The 20,191-nt window shown below is 36.9% G+C and overlaps 1 protein-coding gene across 1 annotated transcript in view; it reads left to right on the plus strand.

Moving 5' to 3' along the window:
* TBC1D9 (TBC1 domain family member 9) overlaps positions 1-20,191 on the plus strand; it is a 130,510-nt gene that overhangs the window by 91,917 nt on the left and 18,402 nt on the right. Inside the window, exons 10-13 of the mRNA XM_074229257.1 lie at positions 5,717-5,931; positions 7,617-7,734; positions 11,312-11,597; positions 14,304-14,433. Of these exons, the coding sequence (XP_074085358.1) occupies positions 5,717-5,931; positions 7,617-7,734; positions 11,312-11,597; positions 14,304-14,433 (749 nt within the window). The remainder of the gene's footprint in view (positions 1-5,716; positions 5,932-7,616; positions 7,735-11,311; positions 11,598-14,303; positions 14,434-20,191) is intronic.

The raw sequence follows: 20,191 nt of genomic DNA on the forward strand, positions 1-20,191 counted from the left end.
TACCAGAAGAGAAGTGTTGGGTCAGAAGTTCAAGAGCTGGGTTTTAAAAGTGAGTGTTTACTTTGTTAACATTATTCTAATCAGTCTCTAGCTCATATACTCACCTTGACTGATCTAGTTCAGTGAATAATTTATATTTTTTTTTATTTTTATAGGTACCCAATAATACCTTCTTCCTTTCTATTCTCCCACTCTGGCTAGATGTTTCTGAAGCAAAAAAAATATAACAAGAATTTATTTCTTACCTCTTTCTCACTCTCACCCTTGGAATGTTCTGGTGTTGATAGTTAGACACACTATTCCTTCTTCCTGAATCTATGGAACTTAGTTTCCTTATCTATAAAGCTAGAAGTCCTCTAAGGCACCTCTAAATTTACCGTCCTCATGAGAGCCTTATCACCCTTCCATCCATGCTCTGTTAAGAGTAAAATTTTCTTGAACTAGGGGTGGCTAGGTGGCATAGTGGATAAAGCACTGGCCTTGGAGTCAGGAGTACCTGGGTTCAAATCCAGTCTCAGACACTTAATAATTACCTAGGTGTGGCCTTGGGCAAGCCACTTAACCCTGTTGACTTGCAAAAAAAAAAAATTCTTGAACTAGGGCTCTGGCTCTGTGACCTCAGAGATCTCTTAGCTCTTTGAGGTCTCATTTTCCTCATCTTCTAGCTCTAAATCTGTGAGGTGATCTCTCACTTGTTTCCTTCTTGAGCCATGTTCTTTCCACCTTCCATTTCTTGCAATGATGGAGACAACCATTGTGTCCCCTTGCCACATAAGCTCAAGCATCACCTACTCACATACCTCAAGCCTTCTTGATACTCCTAGACATTCCAGATATGGTCTCCACTCACAGGTCTCAGAGCAAATGCCCAGTTGTCTGCCAGGTGATCTGACTTTTGTTCCTATGATTATATCAACAGATAAGTTGAAGTGACAAAATAAAAACTTATTATTGGTTGGCTTCTGGCAAGCTGTCAGCTTAAGAGACTGATATATCATGCTTCTAAATTTGTCCATATGTAAAACAAAGCAATAAATCTATTTGAATGAATTAAGATGAGCATAATGTTCTTTGACACTAGTGACCCTTCTTTCCAGGTCACTGAGAGATAGCTAGTTTCTTTGATAAAGTTCAGTACATTAGTATAGTATTGAGCAGTAAGATTGCACAATGGATAGAATGCCAGGCTTGGATTCAGGAAGACTCCTCAAATCAGACCTCAGACACTTCCTAACTATGTGATCTTGGGCAAGTCACATAACCCTGTTTCCCTCAGTTTCCTCATCTGTAAAATCAGTTGGAGAAAGAAATGGCAAACCATTCCAATATCTTTGACAAGAAAACTCCAAAAGGGGAGTTATGAAGAATTGGACAAGGACTGAAAAAACAGTACATAGTCTAATAATCCATTTAGATAAGTATCAAAAGATTAAGAGAGGAGAAAGATGAAAATTGAGTCCTAATCATCTCCTCATCTACTGTTCTAAAATTCATTTTTAAACTCCACTGAAAAAAAAAAAGATGAGAATAAACTGGATAATACCAATAAGATTCATACGATTCATAAGATTCAAATTTCCTTATATAGTAGCTAAGGAATAAGTATAGAATATTCAGAAAACCCCACCAGAGTCTTATAGTTTAACCCGAACAAAACATACATGTGTCCATTGCATATTGATCCATCAATATAAACATCCATCCATGAAAACCTACATTTATACACAAACACAAATAGAAGAGAGGGTAAGGGAATAAGCATTAATATAGTGTGTACTAAATGATAGCACTATACTAGCAATGAGATATGTTGGTTCTTTTCTAGAATTGGAGTCTATTGAGTTTGTAATGTTTAGTTTGTCCCTTCACAGTCTCAGAGGTGGAATAAGGAAAACTCCTCCCTGGCCTAAAGTATATCACCAATATTCTGACAAGAAGTATTGTTCCTCGCCAGTTTTTCCTTCTGTTTTGTTTTTCCAGGTTCATTTAAATATAGTGTAAATCTGTTCACAGATTCTAATCTGAATATGATAGTATTAAAATCTAATCTGAGGCTTACAGTGTCAGCCAACTAAATCATGTTGCCAAGGTGATCGGTTCTTTCTCCCAAACTGAGAAACAGAGATAGATGGATAGCATTTATCTCCTCTCTGTGTCTTAGCCTACTAATTAGAGGGCTCAGAATTTAGTTCCTAGAACTGTTTCTGAATGAGGACCTGTGACCATTCTATCCCTGCATAATGAAAAGCAAGGGTGATGTGGAATGGGGTGGTATAAAGCAAATAAAAACCAAATGATTCCTCTCAAAGCATTTATGTCATTTTAAATAATTTTCTGTTTCTGAAAAGAACTGAGGGGGTGGGCAAAGGGGTATGCTAAAGTGGTTTACAAATTTGTCAACACTCTAGTTTCTGAATTTGTTTGATCCTAAACTGATTTCTAGACTTGCCTCTGACATACTGACCTTGGGATCCTAGGAGTCACTTAAATTTTCAGTCATCTCAGATAACTCTCTAAAACTTTAAGACTATAAGATGTTTCTAAACTGCTTCAGTGGAAGAATAGGGAAGCTAGGTCTCACAGTGGATAGCTGGTCCTAAAGTCAGGAAAACCTTCATTCAAATCTAGCTTCAGATTTATACTAGCTTATGTCACCCTGGGCAAGTCCCTTAAGTCTGTTTGCCTCAGTTTCCTCATCTATCAAATGAACTGGAGAAGGAAATGGCAAACTACTACACATCTTTGCCAAGAAAATTCCAAATGCAATCATGAAGTGTAAGTTGTGACTGAAAAGACTGAATAACAACATTGGTGGAGGGAATTTACACAATGAGAGTCCACAGGTCCAGCTCTTTATCCCAGTAAAAGCATGTTCATCTTGTAGAAAGAACACCAGTCTGGTGGTTAAAAGAAGTCAAGATTTACATCCATCTTTCCTTCAAGCTTAATATGATACACCTTGAGCTAGTTCTTAAGACAAACTTTTTTTTCTTGAATCATTTTACTAAAGTTCTTTGTTATTAGGTTTTCTGGGAACTCTCCAAGAAATTATCTTAAAGATGTCCCATAAGTAATTAATGGCACTTGGGCCAGTTTCAAGTTTGGAGTTTAATTATTTTCAGTCATGACCCCATTTGCCATCTCCTTCTCCAGTTCATTTTACAAATGAGGAAAATGAAGCAAACCAGAATTAAGTATCACATGGCTAATAAGTGTCTGAAGGTCAGATCTGAACTCAGAAAAATGAGTCATCCTGAATCTATTCAATGTGCTACCTAGGAGTCCATCAGTATCAAGTTACCATTGTCCAGTTAGCTTTTTTCAGTAGAAACCAGATTATCACCACTTCTTTAGGTGAATATCTGGAGATGTACATGCACAGGACCAATTTAAGGAGCAGGTGGCATAATCTGATAAAATTATCAAAGGAGAGTGACCAAGAGTTGTGGGAAAATAAGATCATCACTCACACTAGAAATGAGAACACTTGGAACCTGAATGCTGGTTCTACCGCTGATTCAACATTTGGTGACCTTGCATAATTCACCTCATGTCGTTGAGGTAGGGTTGCAGCTGTAAAATGAACAACTTGACTTGATGGACTATGAGGTTATCTTTAGTTTAACTATTTCTTATTCCTATGCGTATCAGACAGAGCTGACTTATTAATGTCCTCAAGACCTTGTTGTTTCTATTGTTTCATAACTCAGTTTTCTATTATAATAATAGTTAGCATTTATAGAGCACTTTAGGGTTTACCAAGCACTTTATATACATTATTTAATAAATATTTGTTCATGCTTCATGGACAGGGAGAGACAAGATGAAATAATAGCTGTAGGGCCACATTTATAATCAGAAGAAATCATGTCTTGCCTCTGACATATACTAGCTGTGTGACCCTTAGTTGATCATTTTGCCTTTGAGTACCTCTACAAACTATAAGATTAAGATTCTATACCAGTCTGAATTGATGGGGTGGTAGTTTCCACACAAGGAATTTCCTTTGGGAAATCAAAACAAAAAAAAATGCAGCATGACCTATGCTTAGACATTGGAAGTACAAAGTTGTAAAACACTGCCCCCCAAGAAAAAGAAACAAAAAGAACCACCCCCTGAGGGCTAGATGGCACAGTGGATAGAACATTGGCCCTGGAGTCAGAAGGACCTGAGTTCACATCCAGCCTCAGACACATAATATTTACTTAGCCATGTGACTTTGGCCAAGTCACTTAACCCAATTGCCTTGTAAAAAGAACAAAAAAAGAAAAAAAGAAACTCCCTTCAGTTTCTACCCTCAAAAACCTTATATCAGCTTCTAGAATGTAAATCTATCAGGCATAGTCAATACTCTTAACTAACATGCTGTTAGTTCACAGCTAGCTAGATGGTTAAGTACTGGGTTGACCTAGGGTTCAGTTTACTCTGTCTGAAAAAATGGGCATCATAGAAATATGAGATTTAGAAATGATCTCAGTGTCTACTTAGTCCACTCTCTTTCCCAGAAAATAATTTCCTTTATCATACATCTAGCAACTTAGACTTTGGGCTTAAAAGATTTAGCATCTCTGAAGGCAACACATTTCACAACCAGAAGGCTTTCACTATTAGGAACTTCTTCCTGAAAGTATGCTTCCTTTTCTTTTTTTTAATTTTTTTTAATTACATAAATATTCTGTTTTCCAAATACATTTAATGGTAGTTTCAACCAATCATTTTTCTTGTGATGTTTTGAATTTTACAGTTTTTCTCCTTCTCTTCCCTCTCCCCCCCCAACAGAAGGCCATCTGATATAGGCTTTATATTTGCATCCATGAGAAGCATAGATCAAAACCGAACTTGCTATGAGAAAAGAATCTAATCCAAAAAAAAGAAAGAAAACGTTAGAGAAAGCAAAATTATAAATTTCATAAGACAACTTTTAAAAATTGAATAATAGACTGGTCTTCATTTAAACTTCACAGTTCCTTCTCTGGATACAGATGGTATTCGCCATGTCAAATCCCCTAAAATTGTCCCTGATTATTGCACTAATGGAATGAGCAAGTCCATCATGGTTAATCATCACCCCATGCTGTTGTTAGTGTGCATAATGATCTTCTGGTTCTGACAGCATGCTTCCATTAGTTTCTTTGCATCATCCATTTGCCACCTATGACCAAACAAAAAGCATGAATCCACATCAAACACATGAAGATAGCCATCTTTTGTTATTCTTTCATCATTCCCAGTGACTTCTTTTCTAGACTAAAGATACCCAAGTTCCTTCAACTGAATCTCATGTGTCTTGAACTAGAGGTATCAGGTAGTGGTATCAAACTCAGATGCAAACCAGGGAGGCAGAGATTAGATTGCAAACTCCTTGAATGGCTGTCTTTTGCCTCTTTTGTTTGCCAGTACCTAGAGCAGTACCTGGCCCTAAATAGATATTTCATAAATGTTTATTGATTGATTACTGGAACGAAAGGCAGGAGCCTACAAAAGACTGAGCTTCATCCATGGGCAGCCCTAGATGTGACTAGTCAGAAGAATAACATCTTATCAAACCCACATCCATATTGAGATTTCAATTGTTTTTCTTAAAAATAATTTATTAGGGAATGCTAGGGAATCCAAGGTTGGGGAGTTCCTGAGATTAAAAAAAGCAGTCCTAGCCAAAGAAAAGGCAATTGTTCCCCCTTACTGCCATGTTTGATATTGTTGGGGCTATTTCTAGGAGCCATCAATGAGATGGCCACCCATCCTGGCTATTATGAAGATCTGGTGGAAAAGTCTATGGGAAAGTACAACCTTGCTACAGAGGAGATTGAACGAGACTTGCATCGGTCCCTCCCAGAACACCCGGCTTTCCAGAATGAAATGGGCATTGCTGCTCTGAGAAGAGTATTAACAGCTTATGCCTTTAGAAATCCCAACATAGGATATTGCCAGGTAAATTTAAAATGTTCCCCTTAAGGCATTTGTTGGTTAGTAGAGAGAGAAATAAAGGGAGGCAGCGGGTGTAATGGAAAGAATGCACAACCTATAGTCAAAAGTAGTTCAATCCCTGCTTTGAATTAGCTGGATGGTCTCAGGTTCATATCACCCTTTGGTCTTGGATTCATTAACCATAAAGTGAAGGAGTTGGTCTATTAGGCCTTTTCTATTCTAAAGCTCCTCCCTGTACTAAAAGCTAGTAACTCTAGAAACCATACCCGAATAGACAGATTGATTCTATCAGGAAAGAACTGATATTTTTTTTAAAGTATTTTTGAAATTTATATAACTAGAAAACAGGTTGTTTACCTTTTGTTCATATCATGAATTCCTTTAGCAATACAGATAACCTTCTTGTATTTGTTTGCCTATATTCATAAAGAAGGCAACACTACATTTTAGATATTAGTGAAAACAAAGATGTAATTTTTTAAATTTAATTTAGAAGTAAGATTTGCAGAGCCTGGGATTGAAACAGAGACACCAAAGTCCAGTCAAAATTTCTTTTTACCACAGAGCTATAGCTAGACTTTCTAGAGCCTACACAAGGACTACAAAATGTGCCCAAAAATCAACTTTTAAAAACAAACTTTTGGTGTTGTGGAAGGATAGACTCTGGAGAGAGACTTTATAACCTTGGGACAAAAACCACCTGGTGGGGAGAGATAGGAGATTTCTATTTTCAGTAGTTCCTCTTGCCAAATTAGGTGTCAAGTTCCTTTGTTTCTAAAATTGCTGTCATTCATTTCACTCTAAATTAAGCATAAAGCTCCTCTTGCTCTGTCCTAGTTAAAGCTCTGCTCTTACAGTATCCTGAATAAGTCTCATCAACAAGCCTTTGCTTGAAGACCCTTATGAAAGGGGCAGACTGCTTACTGTTATCCAAACTAAATGTCCTTCAGTTTCATAGCTCCTAGTTCTGCTGTTGGGGACCAAGCAAAATAAGGTTAATCCAATTACTCCTAAAACACATGATGACCTGCTGTCATATCCTTCCCTAAAGCCTCTCTTTTCCAAACCAAAAAAATAAATAAATAAAAACCCACCAACCCACACCTGTATCTCTAACACCTGCAAGTTGGTCTGAACTCTTTCCAATAAGTGAGGGGTTGCTTGGGAAACATTTTAAGCTGTTTACTTTATCCAGTCAGATGAAGCAATGACGGATAGTGTGACTAAGGAATGTTCTTATTTCCAATTATCTTTTTGCTTTCCTTAGTTACTACATTTCATATAAAATAATACCCTCTATAGAATTTTTGACCCTGGGTCTGGGTAATGGAAACTACAGTGACAGGGAAGAGGAAAAGGAAAGACTGGCTTCATTGGACAGTTGTCTTATAATCATACTGGCTTATCTTATACTGAACCACCCCACCAAGGAAAAAGACTTTGGCTGCTTATCTTTGGGAGAAAGCACTGATTGGAGGTGGTTGTATTTTGGTAGTTTGCTACAAGTAGCCAGGCCAAATAAATATGATGGGAATATAGTGCCTGGAAAGTACCCACTTGTCTTTTGAATCCAATGAAATACTAGTTCTAAATTTGCTGATCTTACTCTCTCCACCTCAATTCTACCACCAACCCCCTTCCCAAAAAAGTCATCCCTTTCATCTTTTTTTTTTCATTCATTTCTCTAGGCAATGAACATTGTAACCTCAGTTCTGCTTTTATATGCAAAAGAGGAAGAAGCCTTCTGGCTGCTGGTAGCTTTGTGTGAAAGGATGCTTCCTGACTACTACAACACCAGAGTTGTTGGTATGTGTGAGTGGACTTTGAATTTGGCCTTTTTGGTCCCCAGACGATGTTTTCTAAGAGAAGTGTCCTTCATGGACCCAACATGACACCATATTCCCAATCACAATTTACTAAGGAAATCACAAAAAAAATGGAATGTCTGCTGACTTGAGTCTAAAAAATAATGTGATTGTTGTGATGTGAGGTGAAGTGATCAAAGCCAAAATTAGACTGGGACAATATCATAGGACTTCAAAATTGAAAAGATTTTGACAGTCTTTGAAGCCTCTAGCAATGCAAACAACTGAACTTAAGACCCAGTTAGCAAATATATTAGTTAAAATAAGAAAGTACCAGTAGTAACCATATCCAGATGAACCCAAGTTACATGCAAAAAGTCTCATGTGATTTCAAAACTAAGTCTCTTTATTTAAGAAAGTAATTTCTTTTTAAGAAGTCTTATGGAGGGGCGGCTAGGTGGCACAGTGGATAGAGCCCCGGCCCTGAAGTCAGGAAGACCTGAGTTCAAATCTGTCCTCAGACACTTAATAATTACCTAGCTCCTTCAGCAAGCCACTTAATCCCATTGCCTTGCAAAAAAAAAAACCCTTAAAAAAAAGAAGTCTGATGGAAAGGTCCATCCTTCTAGGAGCTACAGCAGAATAAAAATAGAACTAGAATTTTAAAAATGGTATTTTTACCAGAGGACTGTGAAGAACCAGTAAGGGCAACAAATTTCAGAATAGACTAAGAATGAGCAGAGAAAGAAAATGTATGTGGGTTGTTTAATTGAAAAATAATAATAAATCAACTGTACAAGGTGATTTTAAGAAATCAATTAATAGCAAACACTTTATCTTTCCTTTATTTATTTATTTATTTTACTTTTTGCAAAGCTGGACTTAAACTTGAGTCCCCCTGACTCCAGGGCCACTGCTTTGTCCCCTGCACCACAGAGCTGCCCAATAGCAAGCACTTTAACAAATATTTCCACAACCTCTTTTTGCTCTTTTTTCAATCTTCTCTCCTGACTGATACAAACATTGTTCAGGATGTTGTAAAAGCTTCTGATCAAGCCAAAGATTGGGACCAACTTTTATAGAATTGTCTCTGGATTTACAACTGAAAGAAATCATAGGATGTTTAGTTGAATCTCCTCATTGTACAGAGGAGGAGACTGTGTTCCAGAGATGAAAATTATATAGCCCAAGTTACCACAATTAGTAACTGGAAGAATGAGGTTTTGAGCCTGGGACTCCAACTCTACATCTCACTTCTTTCTCATTGCACCTGTTCTATAAAGAAACCTCAAACTCTTTTCTCTGGTATTCAAGACTCTCTAGGATCTGGCATCATTGCTACTCTGACCCCCCATCCCCACCCCGATGACTAAATAGCTTCTCTCTATAGATTTAAACAAGTTGATCTTGAAATTTTGCCAAAATATTTTTCAACTTGGAAAAGCAACTTCTTGTTGTTTTATTCAATCATATCCAAATCCTCATGGCTCCATTTGGGGTTTTCTTGGCAGAGATGCCAAAGTAGTTTGCTATTTTCTTTTCCAAGTCATTTGACAGATAAGGAAACAGAGGCAAAAAAAGGTTTAGTGTCTTGCCCGGGCTCACACAATTTATGTGTCTGAGGCCAGATTTGAACTTAGGTAGATGAGTCTTCCTGACTCCAGACCCAGAACTCTATCCATTTCACTATCTAGCTGCCCTTGTTATCAACTATTCAATACTAATGGAATAACAAGTCAGCTGATTGACCTTACATCTTTACTATGCTTAGCCAAAAGAATACTGATTTTTCATGAATCTTTAATCTCATTCATAAGTCATTCTTCCTAATATAGATCCCTAATCCATTCATCCTTTATCCTCCTGTTTGAGTCTTATACAAGACTTTTTTCCATAAACCCTCTATTGTGAATTCACTCATGCTGGAGACCATAATTTAGTCCTCTTAATATATACCAGTAGGACACAATGGACTGTCCATTATATTTCCTACAAATCTGGGCCACCTTCTCCAGATATTAGTGTCTTTGGTGATGTTCTTTATGCATCTAGGGTTATATAGTATACATATATATTTATAAAGATATATGTATATATGTATGCTTGTATGTATATATATACATATATGTATATATATATATATATATATATATATATACCCAAGGGTAAGGGGCCTAAATTCTGCCTCAGATATTTAATTACCTTTGTGACTCTGGGCAAGTCACATAACTTCTGTCTGCCTTAGTTTTCTCAACTACAAAATGGGAATAATAGCATCCATCTCCAAGATTTGTGATGAAGATCAACTAAGATATTTGTAATTTTTTAATTCAATTTAATTTTTAGTTCCAAATTCTCTTCCTCCCACCTTCCCTTCTTCTACCCAATGAAAAGGCAAGAAAAACAAAATCCTATTACAAATATGAATAGTTAAGCAAAACAGATTCCCTCATTAGCTGTGACCAAAAAAGAAAAGCAAAACAAAAAGTGCTTGTTGATTTGTTCTCTGAGACCATCGGTTGTCTTTTGATAACTTTCATCATAGATCCTTTTGTTTGTAGGTTCATCATTCATAAGTCTTTCAAAGTTAATTATGAGATAATATCTTAAAGTACATATGAAATAATACCTTTGCACAGTGTTGCTTAATAAATGCTTCTTTCACCCCTGATATTTCTTTGTGCACAAACCATTTGTGATAAAGTAATTCACTCTACTTGTGATTGTCTCGTCTTTCCATTGCCATTTGGGTCATCTGTCAACTTAATTCTTTTGAGATGATGATATTCCATGACTTGAAACCATAAACATCACTAAAAAATAATTGGTGTCTGGAAGATGAACTTTGTATCAAGGAGCAGAATGAGAGCCTCATTTTGTTCATTTATTCACTATGCATTTATTAAATATCTAGCATGTATCTATCTGCTTCCCTGAAGGAGCTAGAAACAATGCATGCTAAGCTAAGTTCAAAATAAATACAAAGTAATTAGAGGGGTGAGGAGAGCCTACTAGCTACTAAGAGGTTTTAGGAAAAACTTTGTAAAGATACTCCCTTACCACTCTCCTAGTCTAATCTGGATCCACTTTACTGTGTGTCTGCTAATACTTAAGCTTGGAATGTGTACTGATAGATGAGCTCAGTAGGCTGACCATCCAACTAAGGGTAGGATTGACCTGGCAAGATTTATTTATTATTAATCATTGGTTTTGGTGCTTGGCATCATGCATTTGTCCAACCTCATTTTTTTAAACAATTTTTAGCATAGCAGAATCTTTTTTACAATGGGGAGAAAAAGACATGGATGTCCCCAGAGGAGGAAGAGATGCAGTCAAAACTAATTAAAATAAGTTCATTGATCAACTAAACTAGAAGGCAGAGTTGAAAGGATAAGAAAACCTGTCTGCCAATCTAGTTGAAAGGGACTTAGGAAAAGGAAGAATTCAGAGATATTCTGTGTAGCAGAGAAATTGCATTGCTTGGTCAAATCACTAAATTAAAGCCATTTGAATGGGTTCATTAAAGTGGAAGTGTGCCTATTTGACTAATTTCACCTTTCTCTGCTAACCTGTTATAGGAGCACTTGTGGACCAGGGTGTTTTTGAGGAACTAGCCCGAGACTACGTTCCCCAGCTGTATGATTGCATGCAAGATTTGGGGGTCATCTCCACCATCTCCCTATCTTGGTTTCTCACACTATTTCTTAGTGTGATGCCTTTTGAAAGTGCAGTTGTGGTCGTGGACTGTTTCTTCTATGAAGGAATCAAAGTGATCTTCCAACTGGCATTGGCTGTTCTGGATGCCAATGTGGATAAGCTTCTGAACTGCAAAGATGATGGGGAAGCCATGACTGTTTTGGGGAGGTACTTATTTCCAGTCTCATTTCATTTTTTCACATTTTGTTCTATTCTTAACTGTCCTGTGACCCCAGATATTATAGGATTCCATTTATCTCCTCAAGGTCTTTGTTCAAGTGGTCACCCACTTGGGCCTAGAATGCACTCCCTTCTTACTTCTCCCTTTTAGAATCCTGATCTTTAAAGCACAGCTGAGGTGCCACCTCCTAAGTCCCCCAATTTTTAGCACTCTCTCTCCCCTTTGTATAACTCTGTATATACTCAGAATTTACATATCCATGTCCATGTTGAATTCCATTGCTAAAATGTAAGCTCCTTGAGAGCAAGCCCCTTTTTGTTTAACATTTTTATCCCTAGATATGGTTAAGTCATAGAAGGCATCCTTATCAAATTTACCTATAGTGCAGAGCTTGGCAGATATTATTAACACATTAGCTGACAGAATTAAAATCCAGAACAGATCAGCAAATGAGAGCTAATTTTGGCTAGTGACTTAAAAATGGTTTTGACATTTGTAAATAAATTTTTGTTGTATTTTTAAATGAAAAAAATATTTTTAGCTCAAAAGCAGTAGTTTGCTAATCCACTGGGCTAGCATCCAAGACTGAATCTACTAAGATGGAATTCAATAGGAATAAAAATCTAAAACTTGAATTCAAAAATTCACTTTACAGGTAAAAGATAGGGACTATGATTAGATAACAGTTGGGGGTTCTTTTGGTCTTAATAGGATTTTTTTCAGTTACATGAAAAGATAATTTTCATCATTCATTTTTGTAAGATTTGAATTTCAACTATTGTTCCACAGTGGATTTCAGAAAAAGCTGGAAATATTTACATGAACTAATGCTGAATGAGGTGAATAGAACCAGGAGAACCTTGTACACATTAACAGCAACATTGTTTGATGATCAACTATGATGGACTTAGTTCTTCTCAGCAAACATAATTCCAAAATGCTTGTAATGGAAAATGCCATCCACATTATCAGAGAAAGAACTATAGAATTTGAATACAGACTAAAGCATAGTATTTACACTTTTTAAAATTTTGTTTTATGTTTTTTTCTTTCTCATGGTTTTTTCATTTTGTTCTGTTTCTTCTTTCATATTATTACTTATGTAGAAATATGTTTAACATGATTATACATGTATAATCTTTATCAGATTACTCACTATCATAGGGAGAGGAGGAGATAGAAAAATGTGGAACTCAAAATGAATGTTGAAAACTATCTTAATTGGAAAAAAATAAAAAAAATTTTAAAAGATTTTGAATTCCAAAATTTTCTTCCTTCCTTCCCACCCCTCTCCTTAAGACAGAAAGAAATTTGATATAAATTATATATATGTACAATCATGTCAAACATATCTCCATATTAAACATAGATATGATTTTGGGGGGTTTTATGAATTATATCTGGGGAGTTTAGAGGGCTATAAACTTCCCATGACTCAGAGTACGATGATGCATGCAAAGAAGCTTAGTAAAAATAGAGGTTCCAGGAATTAAGGAGGTAATAATCTCTCTCTACTCCCCTTGATTTGAATGGGAGCACTTGAATGAGGACAATTAATTATGTTCAGCTTGAACATCACAGTTTAGAATTGAAACTGAAAAACTAGATAGAGAACATCCAGAGGAAGGCAACTAGGAGGGTGAGTGAGGTTTTTGAGTCCTTATGAATCTGATAAGAAAATTAGCATATAGGTGATGAAGCAGATAGAGCATGGGTTCTGGAATCAGGAGGACCGGAATCCAAATCTAGCCTCAGGCACTTAATAATTATGTAGCTATATGACCTTGGGCAAGTAACTTAACCCCCATCACCTTGCCCAAAAAATAGTTTAAAAAACTGGTTGTTTGTCCTAGAGGAAAAAAGACTTTGAGGGGACATGATAATGGTCTTCAAGTATTTGATAAGACCATCATATGGAAGATGAATCAGACCTGTTCTTTGACTTCCAAAGGAAGAACCAGGGACAATGGAGGAAAGTTGGGGGAAAGATAAATTTAGTAGTGATATCAGGAAAAATGTCCCGATCATGAGAGCTGTCCAGTGGCCTGGGTTGGCTCAAAAGGTAATCAGTTACACCTCAGGTGCATAGGAGGTTTTTAAGCAGAGGTAGGATGACCAATTATTGACTGTGTTGTATTTAGGCATTTTGTTGTTGTTGTTGTTGTTGTATGGATTAGGTGGGGGAATCACTGAGGTCTCTTAGCAACCCTAAAATTCTGTGATTCTGCTTTTATCCTTTTTATCAATAGTATCTGGCACCCAATAAACCCTCAATAAATGCTTGTTTATTGACTAAGGGCAGGACTTCTTTGTTTCTATTTTTTGTATTCTCATTGTTTAGTGTATTCCTGAACAAAACAGACAATGTACTAAACTGACTTTGCCCAAGTAGTGCTTGGAACCCTAGCTATGTATAGTCTTTTCTAGATCTTCTTTCTCCATTTTTTGCATATGATTTTCAATTTTTAATTGAATTGAGCCTCAAACTAACATTTGCTTCTACCCTTGTGAGAGGATCTCTTTTCAAATACATTTCAGGAGATTTGTTGTTCTTGGTGCAATGAGCGGTTTTACAGTATATACATATACATATATATACATATATATATATATTTATATTTACTATATCCATATAGTGTGTGCCAGCAGATTCCTGGGTCTTCTTACAATCTCTGTTTGGTTTCTGGCCTCAGGTACTTAGACAGTGTGACCAATAAAGATAGTACCCTGCCTCCCATCCCTCACCTTCATTCTCTGCTCAGTGACGATGTGGAACCTTACCCAGAGGTGGATATCTTCAGGCTCATCAGAACTTCCTATGAGGTAGGTGCCATTTGCCAAATGTTGGAAACTCTGGAATCAACTAGAGATAGGAAACGGCTTTCATGTGCATTACTCAAGACCATTGTTAACCCAGGAAGCTTGAGCTAGCCTTGGGAGGATCTGCATCCTGTCACACTGGATAGCAAGAGACTTATTGTGAGCCTAGACAATGTCATCACCAGTCTAATGAGGTCACTCTCTATGATCACTAGCAATTTATTAAGAGGAAGGAGATGACATGCTTACTGTAATAGGGAACAGGAATTCAGGACAACAGACAAGACAGGGACTACCATGGGGTAGATGATGAGCCATGGTGAGATTTGGCCTTTTATAAAATTTTAATTGGGCATTCCTGAAGCACTGGAGCCCAAGGGTGAACCACTGACCCAAAGTAGTCAGAATAAATCAGACCTGAAGAGATTCTTCTGAGATTCTCCCCCAATTTGGAATGATCCTGTTAAATCAACTTATTTTCTCAGGCCAACCCCAAAGGCATAGAATTTTTGCTAGAATGAGCTGTGGTCTTGTTAAAGTCAGGGTCCCCTTTTAATTACTCCTTGAGTCTATTCTGGAGTAAACCTAAAGTCTCTGAGAAAGCCTAAAAACTGCTCTGACCTCCCATAAGTTTTCTGACCTGAAATTGCCCCAGGTCTTAAAAAAATGGTCCTGAACTCTAAGACTGGGAGACAGTGGGTTATAGTGGAATGATATCTGATTTCACAATCAGAGGGTCTGGATTTGAACCTCATCTCTGCCTCTTAGCACCCAAGTAACTTTATTCTTGGAGCCTCAGTTTTCTAATTTATAAATCAAGTCAACATAAGTTTATTAAGCACTACTATGTGTCTCATACAGTTTAAAAGAGGGGAAGAGGTGAATATTGTACTAGATGACCCCCAAGGTTCCTTATAACTTAAGTCTATGAGTGAATAAGCAAATGACAAGGTCAGGGAGGAGAATGCCACTCATTCTTGGAGCACTGGCTACCCTCATTTCCAGATATCTGACTGAAGGATGTGTTACGCCCTTGACAAATAAATAGTTAAGATTTGAGAAAGGATCCTTTAGAGCACATCTTTTCCTTCTATCTTTAGATGCTGCTAGATTCTTCAGTTTGAGATTGCCTACATTCCAATTCATTGCTTTGTAATTGTTGGTGATGATTAGGAGGACTGGGGGTGGAAATAATTGAGACAGAAATGTTTACTTGCATCTAAAAACGGAAAGTTCTTTTTGGTGAATACAAAATCCTTGCTGGAGATTGTTTTCAAGTAGCACAAGGATATTTTAAAATGATCCTTTTTATCTGAAGTGTGAACATACCACTGATGCCTAGGTATACTCAAAACATGATAATTAAATTATTATACATATCTCATATTTATATCTTTAAATCCATTCACAATTATGGATCAAAAAGTAAAACCACTCTTTGCTCTCTGACAGTAGACAGACCAACAGCTATCTGTAGTCAGCATCTAGGAAAGACCATGGAGACTGGAAAGATCAAAGAATGGGTTTCCATTAAATGTCTGCCTGCTGATTCTCCAATGGGAGATCCTAAACATCTGGAACAGCTCTTCTTCAGCTAAAATTGAGCCCAAGGAAATAGCATCTGTTATAGGATTGTTGCTTTTTTTAAGTGCTCTCTTTACACTTCCATAGCAATTCAACAATTGATTTCATCCACCATTCTCCTGTAGTTAAGCTATCAGTATCTAAAAGATTTGTATTAAATCCTAATCATTAGGGGCAGCTAGGTGGCGCAGTGGATAGAGCACCAGCACTGGAGTCAGAAGTACCTGAGTTCAAATCTGACCTCAGACACTTAAAAATTACCTAGCTGTGTGGCCTTGGGCAAGCTATTTAACCCCATTTGCCTTGCTAAAACAAAAAAAAAAAAAAAATTCTTTAGACTCTAGAAGATAAAACTAATTCTTCTTAGTTCACTGGATACTAAGCTTAACCAAAAAGGATGTTGCATGGTGATCAACAAGAGTTTGACTGGATTGAAAAGTGTCCTGTGAGTCAAGAAGTTGAAGCTGGGTTTTGAAGGCTAAACAAGAGTTTCTATTTTACTCTAGAATCAGTGGGCAGTTATTAGTATTGAATGAGTAGGCAAGTGACATGGTTAGACAAGAGTTTAAAGAAAATCCCTTTTGTCAGCAATGGCAAAATGTACTAGAATACTGGTAGAGAATTGAGTCAGGGAGACCAAATTAGGCTGAAATAATCTGGGTAAGAGGTGACGAAGAGCTGATCTAGCTAGGGTGGGAGCTGTATGAGTAGAAAGAAGGGTCCTATTCAAGTGATGTGGGTGGCAGAAAAAAAACAGCAGAATTTTGCAATATATAAAAAGTTGGGGTTGAGAAAAAGTTGGGAATAATGCCAAAGTGAGGTAGGAGTGTGAAATGATGGGAGTACCTTTGATACTTTGAGAAAGGCAAAAAAAGGGAAGGGTTTGGGAAAGAAGATGATGAATCATTTTGGACATGGTGAGTTTGAGTTGTCTCTGGAATGTTTGAAATGTCTAATGGGCAATTGGTGAAGTTGGACTGAAGCTCAGAATTGAGTTTGGGGTTGAAGATAGATAGTTGAGTGGATGGGGATGGATGGATGGATGGATGGATGAGTGGGTAGGTAGTGGGTAGAAAATTCCCTTCTTCTAGCTCAAGGAGAACCAAACTGAAAGGAAGAATCTTCCTAAACTCCTAAGGTCCCCCAACATGGGATTTGTTGGGATGAAATTTCCCTCCTTCCTTAGCTGCTCCATCCCTGACTACCAAAGCAACCAAAAGTTAAATTTAAAAAAAAACTAAAGTATTTTAGACTAAGATGTGAATGAGCCTTAATTTTTAATAACATTTGAAGGTTTAGAACTGAAAAAGGCTCTTAAGAGTCAGTAGGGGGCGGCTAGGTGGTATAGTGGATAAAGCACCAGCCCTGAGTTCAAATGTGGTCTCAGACACTTAATAATTACCTAGCTGTGTGGCCTTGGGCAAGCCACTTAACCTTGTTTGCCTTGCAAAAACCTTAAAAACAAAAAAAAAAAAAGAAACTCAGGCCTGGAATTGAAACCCAGGTTGCTGATTTCAAATTTCATGCTATCCTTTCTGCTGTAGCTAGCATTAAAGGAAATAATGCACTTTAAAAAGTTGCTCTTTGACCCAGGGAAGCCTCTTAATTATGAGAGAAGTCACTGAGCTAGTCATGTAATAATATTATGCAAATCAAACTCTCTACAACCCATTATCCAAGTGCTGTAGAAACTCAGAGAAAGAAACTTGAGGCTGGTCCATGAAGTGTGTGTCTTTATAAAGATGAACTGGTTAATTAAATTTGAGCCATGGGACCTTTTTATATTTTAATACCAGTTAAAAGAACCAATTTCTTCTCTCTCCTCCTGTGCCTTTTATGAGTTCGTCACTGCATAACCTCAGAAATAAAAATTGTACAATGGAAAACTATGAAATTAGTAGGTGCTAATGGGAAGAAATAAAGTCTTCATGTTTATTATTAAGTAGCATCCCAGGACTACTTGCTATTAAGAAAATTTGTCAGCTAGATCACCACAGTTAGCAAATGGGAAAAAATGAAGGCAGAGGATAGAAAGAAATCTCAAGATATTGACATGGTAAAGACAAAGTATAGGATCAGTGATTTCAATGCAAAAAGACCCTTAATCCAACCCCTTCATTTTACAAAAACTAACCCTAAGGCTTTGAACCAGAGTAGGTTCAAAAACAATCAGATACTGTCATAGTTTCAAGCATAAATGTATCTGACCAGTGATTCTGTGGTTTTATCCCCATGAAGAACTAGTGAGAATTGCACGACAGCCCTCACTTTAATTCAAATAATATGCATGTCTGGGGCATCTAGGTGGCACAGTGGATAGAGCACCGGCCCTGGAGTCAGGAGTACCTGAGTTCAAATCTGGCCTCAGACATTTAATAATTACCTAGCTGTGTAGCCTTGGGCAAGCCACTTAACCCCACTGCCTTGAAAAAAAAAAAACCTAAAAAAAAGAAAAAGAAAACAAATAATATGCATGTCATAACTTTTACTTGATGTCATAATCTTCTTCCAGAACAAAGAATGATAACAACAATGATTCACAAAATCTCTACATGAAAATGTTGAGATCCAGATACTCAGACACTTTGTTGTCATTGAGTCGTTTCGATCCTGTCTGACTCTGTGTCCCCATTTGGGTTTTCTTGGAAAAGATGCTGAGGTTTGCCATTTCCTTGTTCAGATCATTTTACAAATGAAGAAACTGAGGCAAGTAGAGTTAAGTTAACTGCCTAGGGTCACACAACTAGTAAATGTATGAGACCAGATTTGAACTCAGAAAGATGAATCTTCCAGGGTTGTATAGTTGCAGACTCCAAACACCGTCTAGACATTTAATTCAGTTAACTTTAATTTTTCATTATACTTTATAATAGTATTTTCATATACTTTGTAACTTCTCAGTAAGAATGAGTAATTTAAAGGAGGGGCCAATTTAGGAATGTCTTTCATTTTTAACTTAAAAAATGCTTTTAAACATTACATTATTTCCTTTCACTAAAAATTGAATTTCTGGATGTCCTGAAACAAAGGATAATCTCTGGGCATTTGCATCATCTGGTTTGTGAATCCTGTGAAATGTTGGCTCTTGGATCCAGTGAGCTAATTTGTTCACTCTATTTTTAGCATGTTAGTATATCAAAGTTCCTCCAAAAGGAAAATTATGTCATTCCTCTTGATTTTTCCTTTAAGAAATCATTCTCAAATATCAAGATGCAAGTTGAGAATCACCAGAATACTTATAGGAACTTCTAAATGGAAGGAACATTGTTTGCTCTTCATCACCCCAGGCCAAAAATGGGCACCTCTTAACACTGGCTCTGAGTATGTGTCCTTTATCATTACCACATATGGGTCTATATCAGAGACCTACCAACTATTTTTTTCATTTCATGGGTCTATTAACCTAGAAGAACCAGAAATTAATATCGCAGGGGACAAACCTACATCAAATGTACTTTTTTTTATCCTATAAGGCAAAAAAAATTAGTGGTAATAGGATTAAAATATTTATTTCAAAGTAAAAATTATATTTGCTTGTAATTGTTTACGTTTAATGAGCATTTTCACAGATGAAATTATAGTAAAATTATCCAATATAATTTTTAAATCATTTAAAAATTCTTGAGTCGGGAGCAGCTAGTTGACAGAGATAGAGCACCAGCCCTGGAGTCAGGAGGACCTGAGTTCAAATCCAGCCTCAGACACTTAATAATTACCTAGCTGTGTGACCTTGGCAAGTCACTTAACCATATTGCCTTGCAAAAACAAAAACAAAAAAATTCTTGAGTCAGCTGATGTTTCTGATCCTGGCCAAAAATATCTCTTAGACTTCTTTTTTTCCCCTTCTCTTCAGCTAACACAAAAAGAAACCTACCCTACCCCCAAATGTATCATAAAGGTGCTGCCTTCTGGGTATACAGCTGTAAATAAGATACATCTGACATTTCAATCTCATCTGAGCTGATTCTGTGTAGTAGATGTGATCAGATAAAAACTTCAGAAGAGAACTACTTATACAGAACTTTGTTTAACCACCTCCATCAATATCTAATTAACCTTAGAAATTCTCTTCCTCTGTGCCAAGACAGCTCCTCTTTTGAAAGAATCTTGTTCTTCCCCATCTAGCCACATCATACCCTCTTCAGAAACAGCTCTTCTCCATGTGATTGGCTGGTTT

The sequence above is a fragment of the Macrotis lagotis genome, chromosome 3, assembly GCF_037893015.1.
Source record: "Macrotis lagotis isolate mMagLag1 chromosome 3, bilby.v1.9.chrom.fasta, whole genome shotgun sequence".
Lineage (NCBI taxonomy): Eukaryota > Metazoa > Chordata > Mammalia > Peramelemorphia > Peramelidae > Macrotis > Macrotis lagotis.